The sequence below is a fragment of the Onychomys torridus genome, chromosome 4 (genome assembly GCF_903995425.1).
Source record: "Onychomys torridus chromosome 4, mOncTor1.1, whole genome shotgun sequence".
Classification (NCBI taxonomy): Eukaryota; Metazoa; Chordata; class Mammalia; order Rodentia; family Cricetidae; genus Onychomys; species Onychomys torridus.
The window spans coordinates 59,563,911-59,582,398 of NC_050446.1; the positions used below are offsets into that span (position 1 = coordinate 59,563,911).

The 18,488-nt window shown below is 35.6% G+C and overlaps 1 protein-coding gene across 1 annotated transcript in view; it reads left to right on the forward strand.

The window, feature by feature from the left end:
* Positions 1 to 2,792: 2,792 nt before the first annotated feature.
* Fsip2 (fibrous sheath interacting protein 2) overlaps positions 2,793 to 18,488 on the forward strand; it is an 84,294-nt gene continuing 68,598 nt past the window's right edge. The window contains exons 1-9 of the mRNA XM_036183289.1: positions 2,793 to 2,891; positions 3,136 to 3,261; positions 5,644 to 5,805; positions 6,992 to 7,081; positions 8,257 to 8,396; positions 9,447 to 9,588; positions 10,184 to 10,294; positions 13,468 to 13,591; positions 15,904 to 15,990. Coding sequence (XP_036039182.1) covers positions 2,793 to 2,891; positions 3,136 to 3,261; positions 5,644 to 5,805; positions 6,992 to 7,081; positions 8,257 to 8,396; positions 9,447 to 9,588; positions 10,184 to 10,294; positions 13,468 to 13,591; positions 15,904 to 15,990 — 1,081 coding nt within the window. The remainder of the gene's footprint in view (positions 2,892 to 3,135; positions 3,262 to 5,643; positions 5,806 to 6,991; positions 7,082 to 8,256; positions 8,397 to 9,446; positions 9,589 to 10,183; positions 10,295 to 13,467; positions 13,592 to 15,903; positions 15,991 to 18,488) is intronic.

An 18,488-nucleotide genomic window follows, 5' to 3' on the forward strand; every position in this document is an offset into this window, starting at 1 on the left:
AATCAAGCCCTAAGTGATAAGCAGCTACCTTAAATAGTGCTGTGATCCCCTGCAATGTTAATATAAACAGCCAGCTGGCAGGAGATGATAAGGATGTAGTAATATTTTAATTGGCACTTGTTCTGCACACACACATTAGAATGGTTACAATACCAACTACATGAATCAGTGACAATTATTCCATGTTAACAAAAAACAAATTTCCTTTAACTCAGTATTATGAAGATTAAAAAGTAAGGAAATTACAGAACTACAATTAGAGCCACTTTATTTAAATGCATTAAAATGAATGTTTATTCTCTGAAAATATTGAAAAGTGCCACCTTATTTCTGTGATAGTTGCATGTAATATGATGTGGTTTTGAAAAGACAAGAACAACAAAATCCCTGTGAACTCAATACTCATTTCAGTCTAATAAGAATAAATGTGAATTATTAGACAGTTTGTACGATAGTGTGCTCTGTGAAAATTTGATTTGGGTTATAACTTTAAACACTATTATAATTTTTGTTTTTATTTTTTTCATATAATTTAACTTGATCATGTATTTCACTCTCCAAGCTCCTCTCAGGTCCTTCCCATCTTCCTATCCACCCAACTTTATGTTCTCTCTATCTCTAAGTCTAATTAATACAAAATACACAAAAACAAAAATCAAATCAACAAACCAGTAAGACAAAAAAAAGCCAAAATAAAACAAACAAAAATCTTAAAAAGAAAGAAAGTATGGAGTTCATTTTGAGTTGGTTAACTACTCCTAGGCATGAGGCCTCCCTGGAGTGTGGTTGATATACCCCTCTCTGTAGCTGGAGTTTTCTCCAGTCCTGCTCAGACCCAAGTAAACGCACAAGAAACTTCTAATACTTATAAACTGTATGGCCATGGCAGGCTTTTTGCTAGCTAGATCTTACCTTTAAAATTAACCCATTTCTTTTAATCTGTAAGTTGCCAAGTGACTTGTGACTTACTGGTACTTTACATCTTACATCTCATGGCAGCAGTGGCGGCTGGCACCATCTCCTGACTTAGCCTTCCACCTCCCAGAATTCTCCTCTCTCTTTGTTCTGCCTATACTTCCTGCCTGGCTAGTGGCCAATCAGCACTTTATTTATTAACCAATCAGAGCAATACATTTACAGCATACAGATATCCACAGCACCTCTCAGAGCTGAGACTCCATCTGACTTAAACTTGTACAGGCCTTGTGCTTGCAGTCTTTTTGAGTTCATATGTTTGTCAGTAGTTGAGTCTGGAAGACACTGTTTCTTAGAGTTATTCAACCCCTCAGGTTCTTTCAATCTTTTCAACTCCTCTTCAGACAGATCCCTACGCCTTCAGGGGAGATGTCTGATGCACACATTCCATTTAGCACTGAGTGATCCAAAGTCTTTCACTATCTGTACAGTGTCTACTTGTGAGTTTCTGTATTATCATTTACTGCATGAAGAAGCTTCACTGATGAGTGTTGAGTAAGACACTGATCTGTGGCTTAGCAATGTATCATTAGGAATCATTTTACTGCTATGCTCTTCTAGCACAATAATGGTAGTAGGCTGTCCACTAAGGCCCATGACCTATCTAGCCTTAGATTTTTGGCCACTTTAGCAGTGTCAGGTATGGGTTCCATCACCTAGAGTAGGCCCTACAACCAATAAAAAAGTGGCTGATTACTCCTGTAACTTTTGTGCCGCTGTTCCACCAGTGTATTTGCAGTGATCTTGCAGACAGGTTGCTGTTATAGGAGCAGAGTTTGTAACTAAGTAACATTTGTGTTTATGTTTCCCCTCTAATGGTGTGCAGAGTGCCTTCCAGCACCATAGAATCCAGTCAGTAGAATGAAGCTTATAGTTAGACACCAGATCTATTTCTTCATGTTCAATGACTAGATGTTGTCATGAGCAGTAGGGTGTTACAACCAGTTTGTAGAAAGCAACCAATCACCTTGACAACAGACTGTGATGTTATGGGATCTCATGGGACCATTTTGTACAATTCCACAAAATGTAACCCATTCCTGGCAGTAGAACTTTTACTTGTTGATGGAAAATGTCTAGCTAGGGCATTGTCTTCCCCATTAGCTATTGTAATTTGTAATTTTGAATTAAAGAATTCGTAATTAAGAAAGAAAAAGAAAGGAAAGAAAGAAGAAAAAGAAAGAAAGAAGGAAAGAAAGAAAAAGAAAGAAAGAAGGAAAGAAGGAAAGAAGGAAGGAAAAAGAAAGAAAGAAAGAAAGAAAGAAAGAAAGAAAGAAAGAAAGAAAGAAAAAAAGAAAGAAAGAAAGAGAAAGAAAGAAAGAAAGACAAGACAAGACAAGACAAGACTAGAGGAGAATGGAACAGGATCTTTTATTGGATGTGGGTCTGATGTGGAAAATTACGAGAGCTGGGTTACAGTGTTTCCATTGCAGAAGATGGATACATAGCCAGGCCTCTGACACTCGGTGTGTGTGGAAGAGCTTATAGTTTTTTGTTTTTTTTTTGGTGAAGAACTCCTGGATCTGTTCTCTCAGCCTCCTACCCAGCACAATTTTACCTTTTTTCTTGGTTTGTTTGGATTGCCTGTGAGGTGACGGTTTCCAAGAGAACCAGACTTTCGATCGAGGTCGTCACAATTTGCTTCCCTGGGAACGAATTTCCCAATCTGAGGCACTCGATTTCCTGCGTGGCCTCCACAGTTCCACGTGGAACTTAAGTTCTTGGGGCCGCAGGGGCTGGCACCGGTCATTCGGAACTGAGGGACTGCGGTAAAGGAAGCCAGGAAGCGTCAAGGGAGGACGGAGGCTCAGGCCGTCATGGAGCAGTACCTCAGTGCCTGCTCCAAGACCGCCAAACTGGCTGCCAACAAAGCAGCCTCGGGCAGCCTGGCTGAGAGCAGTCAGCAATGCGGAGATGTAAGTGGAGTGGCCTCAGGCCAGTGTGGATGTCCTCCGTCTCGGGCCTGGGGGTAGCCATTGTGGGCCTCGGCCCTGGGAACCGGAATCATCTCACCAGCTCCTGTCTGGCTACAGCAGGGTGTCCTAGGCTGGCTAGACCTTACCCTTTGACTCTTGGATTTCTATCCTCGTGGGAGGAGATGGGCCAAAGCAAAAGACTATTACTGAAAGAAAAGACAAGTTATCTGATTCTGTTTCACAGGGGGCACACAAAGCCCGAATTCCAGGGCTGGGAGCCGCTCAGCTACTAGATCTTCCTCTTGGAGTCAAGCTGCCTGTGATCCCAGGAACTGATACTATATATTTTACTACGAATATCGGTGAAAAGGTAAGGCGATTTTTTTTTTATAATTACATTAATTGCCTTACACTATAATGCTGTACTCTCCTTGCTGTTAGACAATAAAGAATATATTAGGAGAACGTGTGCTAATAGTCAGATATCTACCACAGGCATTGTTTAGATTGTGAATAAAGCAATTTCATCCAACATGGCTTTATAGAATCTTGATAAAAAGGATTTAGATCGTCAGCCCTATTTTAATTTATATTACATAACAACATACTAACATTTAATTATAAGCCCTTTATATGCCTATGCATTAAGTTTTTTCTTAGAAACATTTGATTTAAAGGCTACTGATATTTGCTCTTAATTAGTACTAGGATTTTAATCAGTAATAACTGGGGCTAAACTCTCAATGAAAGACTTTTTATTTTCTTTTGAATCAAATGCTATCTCATGCAGTAAGTTAAAAATAGATTTGAAATTATTTTTTCATGTTTAGTATTATAATTCTTGTAGAAAGAAAAAGACTCCATGATCAGCTTAGCCCTCTTCCTTCACAGCTTCAGAATGAATTCTTCCAGTCGATATGTTTTAAACCCATCCAAACGAACAACCATCACTCATTATTTTTGTCCAATTTGTCTCCAAACTTACTCTTCTTTCTTCCTAATTTGTTACTCTGAGTCATTCTAGAGGATCACCAATATATTTTTGCTTAGAATTCACATTTCTTTAGGTTGAGTGATTACTCTCATCATTTGTATTAAAATCTATGAAAAATCTATTGAAAAATTTGTTTGTCATTGTTAAAAGTCAACATCTAAAAAGAGTTGACAGTCAAATGTGTTCTAAGAGAGACAACCAATTCCTTCCTTGATGTATATTTCCCATAATGATGTGTACCTCTTATCTGGTCCAATTCTCACTGAATTAAACTACAGGGGAACTGGTGTTCTCTGGGAAGCTTTGGTAGTCTTTCAATCCACTTTTATGATTAGACCTTTTGAAAGGTATTGAACTGGTGGCATTAAGACCTCAGTGACTTAACAAAATGTTAAGTGTTTTACACAAAGGAAGACCTACTCTGCTATCATGCTCCCTTAGGCTTTCCTTTTTGCCTTCTGCCTTCTAGTTCTTTTTAGACCCCTACTCCACCTGATTCTCCAGGATTCAAGAAGTGAACTGAACTTGTAAAATGAACAAAGATCACAATCTGGTGCCTTCAAGACCCTCTGGATTGGTGCATAATGTTGTGTGGTACTGTGAATTGAATTAGAAGCCTACAAACAAGGGCACATGACCTCTGCCTTTCCAGCCCACCCCACATACTCCAACATCATCATCAGGTCTCTGACTTGGCACTGTATTAGTAAGCAGTAAAGCTGAAAGAATGCAAAGAAAACATTAGTGCATTTTTACACATTCTACTTTCAGTTACCTATTCATCTTCAGAAGTACTTGTTCAAGTTATTATTATTATTCTCCCTTTGAAAAAGTAACTGAGAACTCACACCAAAACCTTACTCAAATAATGTTTTATAATTTTAAAATTTTAAAATATAATAATGTTAACAAATGAGGTTAAATAACTTAGGTGTCTCCTTCTTGGTAAAAAATAATAGAGAATCACAAACATTAGTTGGCTATCTTTCCATTCATTCTTTTACATGGGTAAGTTCATTATGCTATTTATATGTTAATATTTATATTTATATGGTAAAATTATGTTTATATGTTAACATTTATTGTATGAAGTTGGGTTTGCTGTTAACATAGGACAGGAAAAAACATTCTCTGTAAATATGCCTTAAAATTAATATTTCAGTATGTGGAATTATATAACATAGACATTGATTTTCTTTATGACTATAATACTCAAAGTGCTTTGGGTTTATTAAAAGTCCCAAGACACTATGATTCTTTATCCTTAGTATTTAGCATCTAAGTTCTACACTGTTTTCATGCATTATTTCCATTTAATCTTGGTAAAAGATTTTTTCCATTATTTTTCTTCACTTTCAAATGATTGAAACTGAATAATATTATCCTTTTTCCTTTTGTGTATAGTGTCTTGATATAAGGAGAGAAAGAAAAGACAGCATCCAAGCATTGGTTTTATTTCTTAAAGCAAATCATTCACTATTCCCATTCTTTCCCTTCTCTCTGTTTCTCTTTCCCTTCTCTCATGTTCATAAGGTGACACATCAAGGAAAGAACTGATTGAGTGGGGCTGACTCTTTAAATTACTTGACATGGGTGAGGAGAAGAAGAGACACTTACCTGAGTAAATCCTCCTTTTGCTTGCTTATTCCCAGTTCAAATTTAAACTGCATGTTTGATTTTTTAGTCATGTCAGTAGGTTAATTAAAAGTGAAAATACATTAATTTATATTTGTAATATTTTAATATCTGTGTATGCAGCTTTTTCGACCTTCCTATGATTTTAACCTGAGTGATCCTTATTGTCGACTTTTGGAAACCCAATATAAAAGTCTCCATGATCCACATTTAAGAACATACTATAAGCGCAAAGATATTCTGAGAAGGCTAAAGAAAGGTGGCTACATCACCAGCAATAACAAAGTGAGTTGACGGTTGCTTTTTTTTCTTAACCAATGAAAACTTATACTATTTTGTGTTTGCTCCCCTACCCTAAGGGGAAGCCAGTCCCTTGATGCAAAAACATTGCTCTCCTAAAAGAATAAGAAATAATTTCTTCTAGAGTCAAAAATCAGTGTCCATTGCTCTGGAACACAGACTTAGGTTACCTCAAATTCTATGATCTAATGTGGAAGTAACATCATGAAATTTTATGAAACTAAACAAAGAAAATCATAAGAGACCTTTAAAATATGTTAGTGGAAACATCAGAGAAGTGGTTATAGCCAAGCAAAGAAGTCCCAGCTGTATGCGTTGGATGCTATGTTAACAGCATTCTTAGCCCTTTGATGAGTAGACAATAGGGTTTTGTTAATAGATTAAAAGGGGTTTTTAATCTGTTAGTTACAATACAGGTGGGCAAGGAATGTCTCTCTACCTTAGGATCAATTATACTTGGGCTGTGGATCTGCAACACTCCATCCTCTCCACATCACCAAAGTTCTAGTAGGTCAGCCTTGGCAGCTACAGTGTCTTTCCAGGAACTGTCTTTCTGAAGGGGAACTATTAATATTATTACAATAGGATATATCTTGATCAGTTTTATAGGATACTCAGAGATCAGAAATGAATGCTTCCACACGTGATTATTTCCATTACCCTTTATGTTTAACATAAAAAAAAATTATTGTCAACTATTTCGAATAGGCAAAGGTATATTAATGTTCCCAGCTGAATCATAGTTCTTTATGATTTTCAGTCTGTAAAGTTCCTTTTTTCTTGTATGTGATTTATATTTTTAAAAACTTGAAATAGAAATGTAGGAAATGTAGTTTGTTAGCATCCTGAGATGATATTTTTATTGCATTTGAACATTATATTTACAATCATACTCTAATTATAATTAATTAGAATTATTATTTTAATAACTATAGCTATGTGTGAATAATTACTTCCTTATTATAATATAAGAAGAAATTTTTATTTCTAGATAGAAGTTCCTTGCTTAAAAATGTAGAGGTATCACCTATCAAATTGTTAATAATTTCTCACTCTTCACACCAATGTGTCATTAAAATTGTCATTGTTCTTTTTTCCTCTAATAAGCAACTGTTATGACTTTCAGTCTTTACACATTTAAAATATTTATACATTTTTATTTTATTTTTAGATTGTATGTAGCTTGAGGGAACTGAATAAATACAGGCAATATCTTACGAGCTTAAAAATAGACTTTGAAAGAAACTATGTAAGAGAACAGGTAAGCTGTGCATTTAAAATCATTGGTTTAAATACAATATAAAAGAAGATTTCTCTCTCTCTCTCTCTCTGTGTGTGTGTGTGTGTGTGTGTGTGTGTGTGTGTGTGTGACATTGTCTTATATTTTGAAGTCTAATTGCTGATACTCTATGAGAAATTTGGAGCAGCAATGAATAATATTTGGAAGTTGCAATATTATCCCAATAAGAGAAAAGGGATTAGATCATTAGATCATATCATCAGTACACTAATATTATTATTTATATTTAGCTATTAATTTAGTAAGCAATTCAGTAAACCAAAAATTTAGTAAGTTAAATAAGCTACTTAGACCTTAGCTGGCACTAGAAGCTGTCTGTAGTACTAGAAAAATTCCAAAGCTAAAACTCAAACAGTCTTAAGAACAGCTGATTTCCTTTGTTACACCTGTAATATCCTACATAGCATTGAAGAACCAAGTAGACTATGTGTTTTTATCTATATACATACTCTGTGTTTATTTGCAAAAATTCATAAAAATGAAATAGAATTCTTAGATTATGCTTGTTTCTTTTAGCGTTGAATCAAAGTTGTGTATGACATGCATCTCTTCTCTCTCTCTCTCTCTCTCTCTCTCTCTCTCTCTGTCTCTCTCTCTGTGTGTGTGTGTGTGTGTGTGTGTGTGTGTGAGAGAGAGAGAGAGAGAGAGAGAGAGAGAGAGAGAGAGATGTATAACTGTATTCGTATTTTTCTTAAGAGTCAAGAAAGCTCAAAATGAGGCAAGTGTGTGCTCACTATTTTTATTACCAAGTGAGAATGTTAGAGAAAAAATAGAATGACTAACATCTGTACACACTTGAAATCCCAGCACTCTGCAAGCTGAAACAGGAGAACTGTGAGTTCAAGGCTAGCCTGGGTTATATGTTGGGAGACCTTGTGTCATAAAAACCAAAAATAAATAGAAAAATAGGCAGACAGAAAATGCAGTATTGATGAGCAATTAAAACATTTGTCTCTCATTTTTAGAGAGAGAAAGTCTTATTTTAGTTCTTTTTCCACATTTGAAATGGATTCAAAATAGAATTAAATGCAGTTAAACAATTTACCATTTATAAAATATAGGAATTGTAATGATTGTATTTCTTGGAAAAGTAAAAACATTATATATTTCTGGCATTCTTTTATAAAAAAATATAGCAATTGATTACAAAACAGCTACATAAACTGCAAGAAACCAGCCAGTATCCTCACTGTTCTGATGTCACACGGTTCCAGAACTGGTTGTTACAGGACAACACACAGTCTATCAAGGACCAAGAGCGTTTGTTAAGACACAGGTGAGCCTGAAGTGAGAGCATAATGTGTGTGTGTGTGTGTGTGTGTGTGTGTGTGTGTGTGTGTGTGTGTGAAATGAATTATATTAAAAAGCATTGTAAGCAGGACTTTCATTTTATTAAGTAGTAAATAATGTTTAACTCCCTCCCCTTCATTCCTGAGTGGAGAGAAAAAGGAAGGGAAATCAAAGAGGGAAAGAGATAAGGAATCTTGGTCCTATATCTGTGAGTGGAAACCCCTTCTAGAGGAGCTGAATTTTCTGGGAATCCAAGAGCTAATGAAGTGAGAGCTGGAGGAAGCACCAGATCTCAGAGCCATTCTGTAAGAGAAATTATTTTAGCAGCAGCTAAAAAAAAAAGCAACTTTTTATAATCACCCTTTAAGGATGGACAGCATTAAATTTGAAGAAATCTGTCCAAATAAAAAACAGAAGTTTTAGTATATCTGAAGAAAACATAAACATTCTAAAATAACTGCAAATTTATTCAGATATTTCTCATTCATAATTATTAATTAGCATTGCATTACAATTTTATCTTCCTGAAAGCAAAACGATGTTCCACTCTTCCCTTTACTAAGAGTGCATCTTTTATGTTATGAGACTTTGATATTGTGCAGTTTTGTTTCCTAACAGTGCCATAAGACACACTGCTGTGGGAGTTTGTATTGCTACCAAGAGCTTAGTGCTCACTTGGTTCTGAAAACATTCTTTCAGTGAGTGCATTTGAAGCCTTGCTTTTTTTCTGTTGTATATGCAAATCCAGATTCTAAACCCACTAACTTACTGTTCACTGTGTGAAACCCTGAATCCATTTGTTCCCCATCCGACTCTTTCTTTGACCTTGATAACAAATATGCATGAAAAATGAAGAGTTAAAAATGAGCCAGACATTATGAGTATGTCTGATCTGAATCATGAATGGAACTGATAAAACAACCTCAAAATACAAAACCCCTATGAAAATTCTCATGACAAGCCAGGCAGGGCTTGACTTGGGGTATGATGATAAAGCTCCCAGTTCACCTGCAATCATATGTTCGTTCTCACTCAGGTATCTGGATATGATCAGTAGAGAGTTAGAACAGCTTGACCGCACCGCAGAAGAGCAGCGCCTGCTCCGCATGGACAGAGAAGAGCGACGGCAGCGGGAATACACAAGAAAAAAACTTAATCTTCGTAGAAAAATTGAAGAGGTAAGAGGCGAATTAAATGTTTTGAGGAAAAAAACGTGTAGTTTTTCCATTTGTAAATAACTGTAATGTTGAAGCAGATATAACTGCATAATGAAACAATTTTTGTTTTTAAAGATCATTGTAAAAAAGTTACAAAGCATGGCTTCATGTTTCATTAAACTTGAGTGTGCATGGGAAATAATTTTTAAGTTATCTTTAGTAAAAATTAACCATTGCTAATTTTTATTTTTAATTAAAAAGTATTAATTTATGTGTGCATCGCACAGTGCAATGGGAGAAGTCTGGACAGCTTATGGGAGTTAGTTCGTTCCTCCCGCCAAGAGGGATCTGGCAATTGAACTCAAGTTAACTGGCTTGGCAGCAAGCATCTCATCCTTGAAGCACCTCCTGGCTTCATGTCTGCTTTCTTAATACATGTGCCCTAAGAAAAGCCCATTCAAAAAGCACTGATGACTTGCACATATCTGGCCTCTAACTGTTGGGCCCACGACTTGCTGGTTTTTTCTTGGTGGTGGAAACAAAACACATCTTTCGTAAAAACAAAACTCATCTTCTGTAAAAACAAAATGTGCTTTCACCTGCATGGTGCTTCTAGGAATGGAAGACAAAGGAGATGCTGCTGCTCTCGAAGATCGGAGAAGATGTCAAGAGAGAGCAGAGGGTGGAGGAACAGAGGCGCAGAAGCCGAGAAGAGAGTGACAGAAAGGTAGTGGGAGCCTTAAATTCTTTCTGGGGATGGTGGAAGAGAAGCTTGGCTTTTCAGAGTAAACATTTGTGTGACCAGTTATTCAAAAACACATATATTCTACAAAACTAAATGTCAAAAATTCAAGAACCAAAAATTTCAAAAACCTGGCTATTGCTAAGTTGTATGGCCTGTTCATGAACTCCTGACAGGCTCCAAGTTTTCTGAGAGCAGACGGGACTTGAACCCACTGCCATAGCCACTATACTCAGATACGCACACTTTTACATGTCCTATCTAATGTATTTTTATATTGTAAAAAGTACTGCTCCATTATTTGATGTAACCCCTTTTGGATTTATCTTCACAATACAACAGTAGCTTCAGTTCTCATAAAAATTTTATTCTTATAAAAACGTTCTTTTAGAGAACTCTTAAGTTTTTGGTAAAATTCTTTTTTTCCTTCATTTTTTAAAAGTTCTACCCCCTTTAAGTTTAATAATATATTGTGCTTTGTAATTTAAATGTAAAGTCGTATAAAGAGAAACAGCAGCTTATAGAATCCTTTTATGAGTTTACCAACCACTAAGTAAACACAGACACACACATTATATAATCTTCTTATAAAAATTTATTTGCTCCTAAAGTAAGCACATTCTTTTATATCTTTTTAAAAAGACATATTTATTTTTGGTTTATGTGTATGAGTCTTTAACAGCATATATGTACGTGCACTACATGCATGTGTGTACAGAAGCCAGAGAAGAGGCAGTCAGATCCCCTGTAACTTGAGTTACATATGGTTGTGTACCACCATGTAGGTGCTGGGAACCGAATCCAAGTTCACTGCAAGTGCTCTTAACACCCAGTCCCCCTTTCCTGGTTTTGCTTTTACATCTTATTGATTGTTTTGTAGGTTGCTTCTTCATTTAATAAAACACTAAATGATTTTTCATGTTAATAAAGTAGCTTTAAAATTCTAAATTTTGGGTAAATTATTCTTGACAAACTTTCGTATAAAATTTACAAAGTTTGAGTTGTATTACAATATATCATTATACTTAATCTTCATAAAATACTGGAAATTGAAGTGTATATTTTATTTTCCTAGAATATCATAAATTGAAGTTTGTGTTTCATTTTTCATTCTGCTTCTCACACATGCATCTTAGTCTTGTTTGAGATTCACTGTTCCTATGAATAAGTAGGCTGGTCTTATTTAGAATAATCTGGATATCACCTGATGTTCAATGTTTCAACAGTTCTGTAAACACCTACAGATAGCACACACACATACATACATACATATATAAAAATAGTTAATTTAAGTAGGCTTTAAAAATAGAACAGTAGTGGGCCTAGCAGCTTCCATTGATATAATCTCAAAAGTAAAACTTTATCTTTTCTAGAATTAGCTATGAGGTTCTGTGTCTTTCACAAATAAGTTTCATCAGGTTTATATGATTACTAGATTGCCAAAAGTTTTCTCAGGAAGAAATGTTGGTAGGTTATTAAATATTTTCTTTTATGATTTTATTGAATTGATATTTATGGTTCTCAGGAAGTGTATAATATTTAAAATCAAATATTAAATGTTCAATAAATCTGGAATTCATGGTCATTAAATCAATTCATTTGATCAGATTGTACTATAATTTATATGACATGAAGTTTGATACAAATAGCCAAAAGTTTGTGTAGAATTTTGCAGAAGAAATGTTAGCATGAGTTTTTTTTTATTGTTGTTGTTTGTGTTTTGGGGGGTTTTGCTTGTTTGTTTGTTTGTTTGATCTTGTGGTGTCACTGTCTAGATCTGGTATCAGTGTAGCATGATCTCATCCAGTTGTTTGTAATCCTGCTTGGGTTTCTATTGAACCTCTGACTTCACTATTTGTAACAACTTTGAAAATTTTTTTAAGTAATATTTTTAAAATATTTCTGTTCTATCTCATATTCATTACTTTCCTCTATGTGGTCAAATATCTGAGAAGAAGTGATTCAAAAAAGGGAGAGTTGATTGTGGCTTTCAGTTTGAGAGGATCTAGTCTACTTGTCATCTTAGGAAAATGAGAATGCAGGATCATGACAGCTGCTCCCATTACATCCACAGTCTGGAACTGTTTGTGCTCAGCTCACCTTCCTTCATTTTATTAATTTATTCTGAGGTTCGAGCCCCTGGATTAGTACTGTCCACATTTTGAGTGTGTCTTTTCTTTTCAGTAAACAACCTCACAGACCCACCATGTGGTATAAAACCATGGTTATTCTTAATCCCAACAAGTTTGCAATGTAGATCAACTGCACATGCACATCCATGCTTTCCTCTTCCCAGGACCTTAACTACATTAAATGGTCTCTATATCTGAGTCTTTTCCCTTTCAGTGCTTCCTTTAAGATACATTCTATCATTGAATTCATACAGAATCCAACTATGCTGGGTGCACTGATATTCATGGCTTGAAGTCTAACTTCTCTGCCTTTCCTAGGATAATTATAATTGAATGATATATTTTTATAGGTCACATGGCCCTGTATCTTTATAGGCCTAGAATCTTGAACTTCATGCCATATATTGACTTCATGTATTCAGTCTTTTTATAACTTTGGAAACAATTTGATTAATCAGATTTTTTATGATTTATTAGTAGAGGCCAGTGTTACCAGTTATCTGAACTAGTTATTCCCTATTATTGAAGCAAGGGTCATTGAAGTATTCTAGCCAGTATGACTCATGAAGCCTTTATACTGGGGCTTCTGAAAATACATACAATTTTCATCTTTATGGAAATGAAAAGCTCTGTTCTCTCTTACCCCTCAGGATGTTCCTTCATGCTATCTTGTGTGAGTCTCTATGTATACTAATCCTTTTTCTTACAGAATGCTAAATAAAATGTCTAGGGCTCTTTCTGTACATTTATCTCTCTTCTGCCATGTCCCTGGTCAGTAGTATCCAGGAATCCACAAAGAGAAGTTACATTTCAAAAACTTTAATAATTCTACCAAGTATTCAGTGAGGTAAATTGTACCTAAGTATTTGATCAGAAATAGAAATCAACTCCTTAGGGCTCTCTAAATTTAAAAGTCACAAGACAAGAATAAGTGTTTATTTCTTCTATACTAGATTATTTAAATATTTGTTTGGGGTTTATAAATGACAAATTAATACTAATCAGTATATTTCTTTAATATTTTAGAAACAAGCAATGTTAGAGAAAAAAATGGCTTATCATTTACAAAAAATGCAGGATACTGGCATTAAAGATGACATGGGAAGAAATGCGTTTGAATATAAAGGACAAAATGGAACTGCTAATGAATGTGAGAATATTATGGCACTAAGAAGGAAGCATTGATCGCTGTAATGTAATATCTTACATACTTGTATTGCTACCCACTTTATGGGCGGTTCCAGACTAACCATTTCCACATTATTGTTCAAGTTGAAAAAAAATCACATGTGCAAACACACACACACACACACACACACATACACACAACTAAAATAATCTTATCAACTTGTTCAAGAGACAAATTTGATTGTTCTACAGTTTTTGCACCAATTTCCCTGTACTTAAGATAACACATAGTTTATTCCTAAAACATTAAAACTAATATGTAAAATAATTGTTTATATACATCAACATTGTGTTTTGTTATGTTTTCAAGTAGTAATAATTGAAAGAACCTGGGAAATTAAATAAATAAAGTGAAAAATGTGTAGAGAAAAGAAGGGAGAAATAAAATGGAAAAGAGTGGAAGAAGGTTTAAAAGTAACAGCATGACTTGACCAAGTCTAATTCATATCAGCTGCATTTTATGTGTAACATTAAGATATTACAGTGAAACTATCTGTATTAGTTACTGGTTAACACCGAATTCTAAAAAAGTTTTAGGAATGCATACTATTGGGAAAGAATACAGCCATCAGGCTTATTTCTTCTCAATCCCACTTCAGTTCAGATCCTCCTTATGTGACTCTATTACCTTATTAACTGCTCTTAATTCGATTCTGCTTTTACCTCCCTCCACCCATATTGTGCATCTATTAAATCCTGGTAATGTCTTCTGCTGACCCAACCTGTTTCCCATGAAATTCACTTTAAATGGTGTATGCAAGTATCTATCACACATGGAGTCCAGTCCTCATTTAGAGTTCTAGATTTCATGTTGCACTATCTACTTGAGGATGACAACTGTCCTCTCCTGGTACAGTGTACAGGCTCTGGAGCCAGACTATTACTGTCCAACTCTTCCTCAAACTTCTCCTTTGTAACTTTTAATACCTGTTGATAGTTCAGGAAAGTTATTTAACATTTCACAGACAATTTTCCCCTCTAAAACTGGACATAATACACTAGATGACATCTATGAAGACCTTCAAAATTCCGACACATAGTAAGGCTTCATTGATAGCTCTGTCATATAAGACATTATTAAACAGATTGTTTTCCTTTTGTTGCCTCTCTGTGTCCTTTTTCTCAGCCTTCTGTCACCTATTCACTTTTTCTTTCTAATACTTCACACTCAATTTACATTCAGTCAGGTATTTCTTGATAACCATAAGCTACATGATCACTCTTCTTTGACTCACTGGAAGCTTGCAATACTCTATATAGTTACAGATTTCTAATAATTTCAGTCTCTATAATACTAAACTTCTATTTTTGCATGTCATAAAAATTTGAGAAATATAAATCTACTACATAAGTTTTGTAGATCAATTAATTCAGTATCTACACTCTTTAAAGGATTGGTGCAGCCCGTACTTCAGATTACAAATCACTTTAATAACTTTGTACAACCCAATATCTCTTTCTCATGTAACAGGTAAATGATGTGAATTGTCAACTTTTCCAAACATTTAAATTTTTTATTTTATGTGTATTTTATCCTGTATGCATGTACGCAAACCATGTGCATACCTGGTATCTCTGGAGGTTAGAAGAGGGAAACAGACCCCTGGAACTGGTTGGATGTAAGCCATCATGTGAGCCTTGGGAACCAAACCCAGGTCTTCCAAAAGAGTAACAAGTCATCTTAACTTCAGAACCATCTGCTCAGTCCCTGAAGTAGCACATTAAACATTGCTACAATCGTATATTCCTTAGAAAATAGTATACTAATATTATTTCCCTAATATTGAAGTGCCAAGGAATAAAGACATCAATTTCATAATTGTCAGCACTGTAGAAATGTCTTCTTCTACCAAGCAGAAAACATATGTATACATATATACACACACCTGTCTTTTTTGCTTTTACTCATCTCTAAGTCAAATTCATGAATCTCATAGTAACTGTGGGCTGGTAAATCTTCATCAATGTCTTTATCCTGGTATGCATTCCTCCAGAAAGGAAACTTTGCTCCAGGAGATTATGGTGCAGATTTCCTTCTTTCAAAAAAAAAAAAAAAAAAAAAAATTCTCTCAAAGAATGTCCTTTAAGTTAAAGGCATAATAGTTCAGAAATAATTATCTCCTCCCATTTGACATTTTTCCATCTTCTCCTCTATGTCTTCTAAATACCAAATATAGATTAACAAGGATTTATTTCCTCTTGCACACAAACGAATATTTGATCTTGGTTAATTCGATTATCACTGCTAATAATATGTCTTATTACATTCTTAAGCTACTATGAAGAAGAAAAAGAAGCAGTTTGATGATATAAAAATAGTTTATCCTGATGGTGACCAGGAATCATTAAAAGGAACATCAGGTAACTGAATATTTTAGTAAATATCAAATATTTAGAGTAGTGATTTTGGGGAAAACTGAGTTGGTGGTGACCTTCACTTGAATGCACATGAAGCTTTAGTTTATTCTGATGAATTACTGATTTCTGAGGCTGCCTGCCATGTACTGCTTTCAGAATTTAATCTCTAGATAACTCATTTAGTGTTTTTGACTTGTCATTGAACTTTCACTTAAGAACAGTTAGATGCAGGATTTATTATTATTATTATAGATTGTTAGGCTGTGTCACTTTTTGTTCTTCATTTAAGTTAAGCAGATTATAACATGAGCCCCCAAACAAGAAGTACTCTGATGATAAACATGAAAGTGAAAAACATTAAAACTGAATACTATGACACTTCTTTCACTAATAACTCTCAAGTTGTAGTTAATAACCTTGAAACATACATTACTGATTAAAACCTAAAGAAAACAAAGTCCCAGCTTTTTGTTCTCTGTGTGTAATCTGTTTGCTTTTTACAAAATCCAGAAACCCAGCAGAAGGACAATGCTGCTAAACTTCACCTGTCTGATCTGTCACAGGACCCTCTGAATTTGAGCTTGTCCATCTCTGTGATGTCTTTACTGAGAATGACCTCCATAGGCAAATGTATTCGAATGCTTGGTCCCTAGTTAGTATAACTGTTTTCAAAGGGTTAGTAAGTGTGGCCTTGTTGTAAAAGGGGTGTCACTGGGGGTGGGGCAGCATCTAGGTTGCAAAAGCCCACCACTCCACCCCCAGTTATCTTTTCTCAACCTCCTATTTGAGTTTGGGCAACCTACCATGGCCCCTAAGGAAATTTTACTCTCCCTCTACCAACAGATATCACAGCAAATTATGGCTACTTCAGTCATTGATTCTGTAAAAACACATTTGATTTATTTTATCCTCTTTGTAAAAAATTAATTGACTATCTGGTAGTGTGGGCTTATAGGGTCTTCTTTTTATTCCATTATTCTACATGTCCTTTTTTGTAGCAGTGTCAGGTTGTTTTTGGTATTATGGTTATCTTAGGTTTCTACTGTTATAGTAAAATCATGACAAAGAGCAACTTTGGGAAAAGGGGTGTATTTCATATTACCATTGTAGTCCATCAGGAAGGAAAGTAAAGGTGGGAACTCGAGGCAGGAACCTGAAGGTAGGAACTGAAGCAGAAGCCATGGAGGAGTGCTGCTTATTGGGTTGTTCCTCCTGGCTTGCTCAGTTTGCTTTTATATATACCCCAGGCACCCTAGGATCACCTGCACAGGGATTCACTTCCCACACTTGGCTGGGCTCTTTCACAAAATCATAAATCAAGAAAATGCCTCATAGGTTTGCATACAGGCTAAACTAATGAGGATATTTTCTCAATTGAAGTTTCTTCTTTACAAATTACTCTAGCTTGTGTTCACTGGACAAAAAAACCAACTAGAACAATGGCTCTGTAGTATGACTTCAAATTCAGTATGATGATACTTTCAGCACTGTTTTTGCTCAGGATTGTTTTGGATATTCGGGGTCTTTTGTGTTTACATTTGAATTTGGAGGATTTTTTTTTAATCTATTTCTTTCAAGAATTTCATAATAATTTTGATAAGGATTACATTAAACTTGTAGATTGATTGTGATAGTACAGCCATTTCCACAATATTAATTATGCTTATCCCTAACTTGAGAGGTCTTTCCATTTTCTTGAGTCTTCAATTTCTCCAGTATTTTAAAGTTGTCATTGTAGAGTTCTTTGGTTTTTCTTGATTTTGTTGACTCCCAGATATTTAATAAGCTTTAGTGATGGACTACAATGATAAGATGAAATCCACCCCTTTTCCCCAAGTTGCTCTTGGTCATGGTTTCCATTTTCTTGCATTTTAAAAATTGTTTTATAATTTAATTTAATTTTACATATCAGCCATGGGTTCCCCTGTCCTTCCCCCTTCCGTCCCCGCCACTGCCTTCCCTCCAGCCCACCCCCATTCCTATCTCCTCCAGGGCAAAGACTCCCCTGGGGATTCAGTTCAACCTGGTGGATTCAGTACAGGCAGGTCCAGTCCCCTCCTTCCAGGCTGAGCAAAGTGTCCCTGCATAAGCCCAAGGTTCCAAAAGGGCCAGTTCATGCACTAAGGACAGGTCAGGGTTCCACTGCCTAGGGGCCTCCCAAACAGTTCAAGCTATTCAACTGTCTCACTTATCCAGAGGGCCTGATCCAGTTGGGGGCTCCTCAGCTTTTGGTTCATAGTTCATGTGTTTCCATTAGTTTGGATATTTGTCCCTGGGCTTTTTCCAATCTTGGTCTCAACAATTCTCATTCATACAATCCCACCTCTTTCTAGCCATTTGGACTACTAGAGCTCCATCTGGGGCCTGGCCATGGATCTCTGCATCCATTTCCATCAGTCATTGGATGAGAGTTCTAGCATGACAGTCAGGGTGTTTGTCCATCCAATCACCAGACTAGGTCAGTTTGGGCTTTCTCTTGACCATTGCCAGTAGTCTACAGT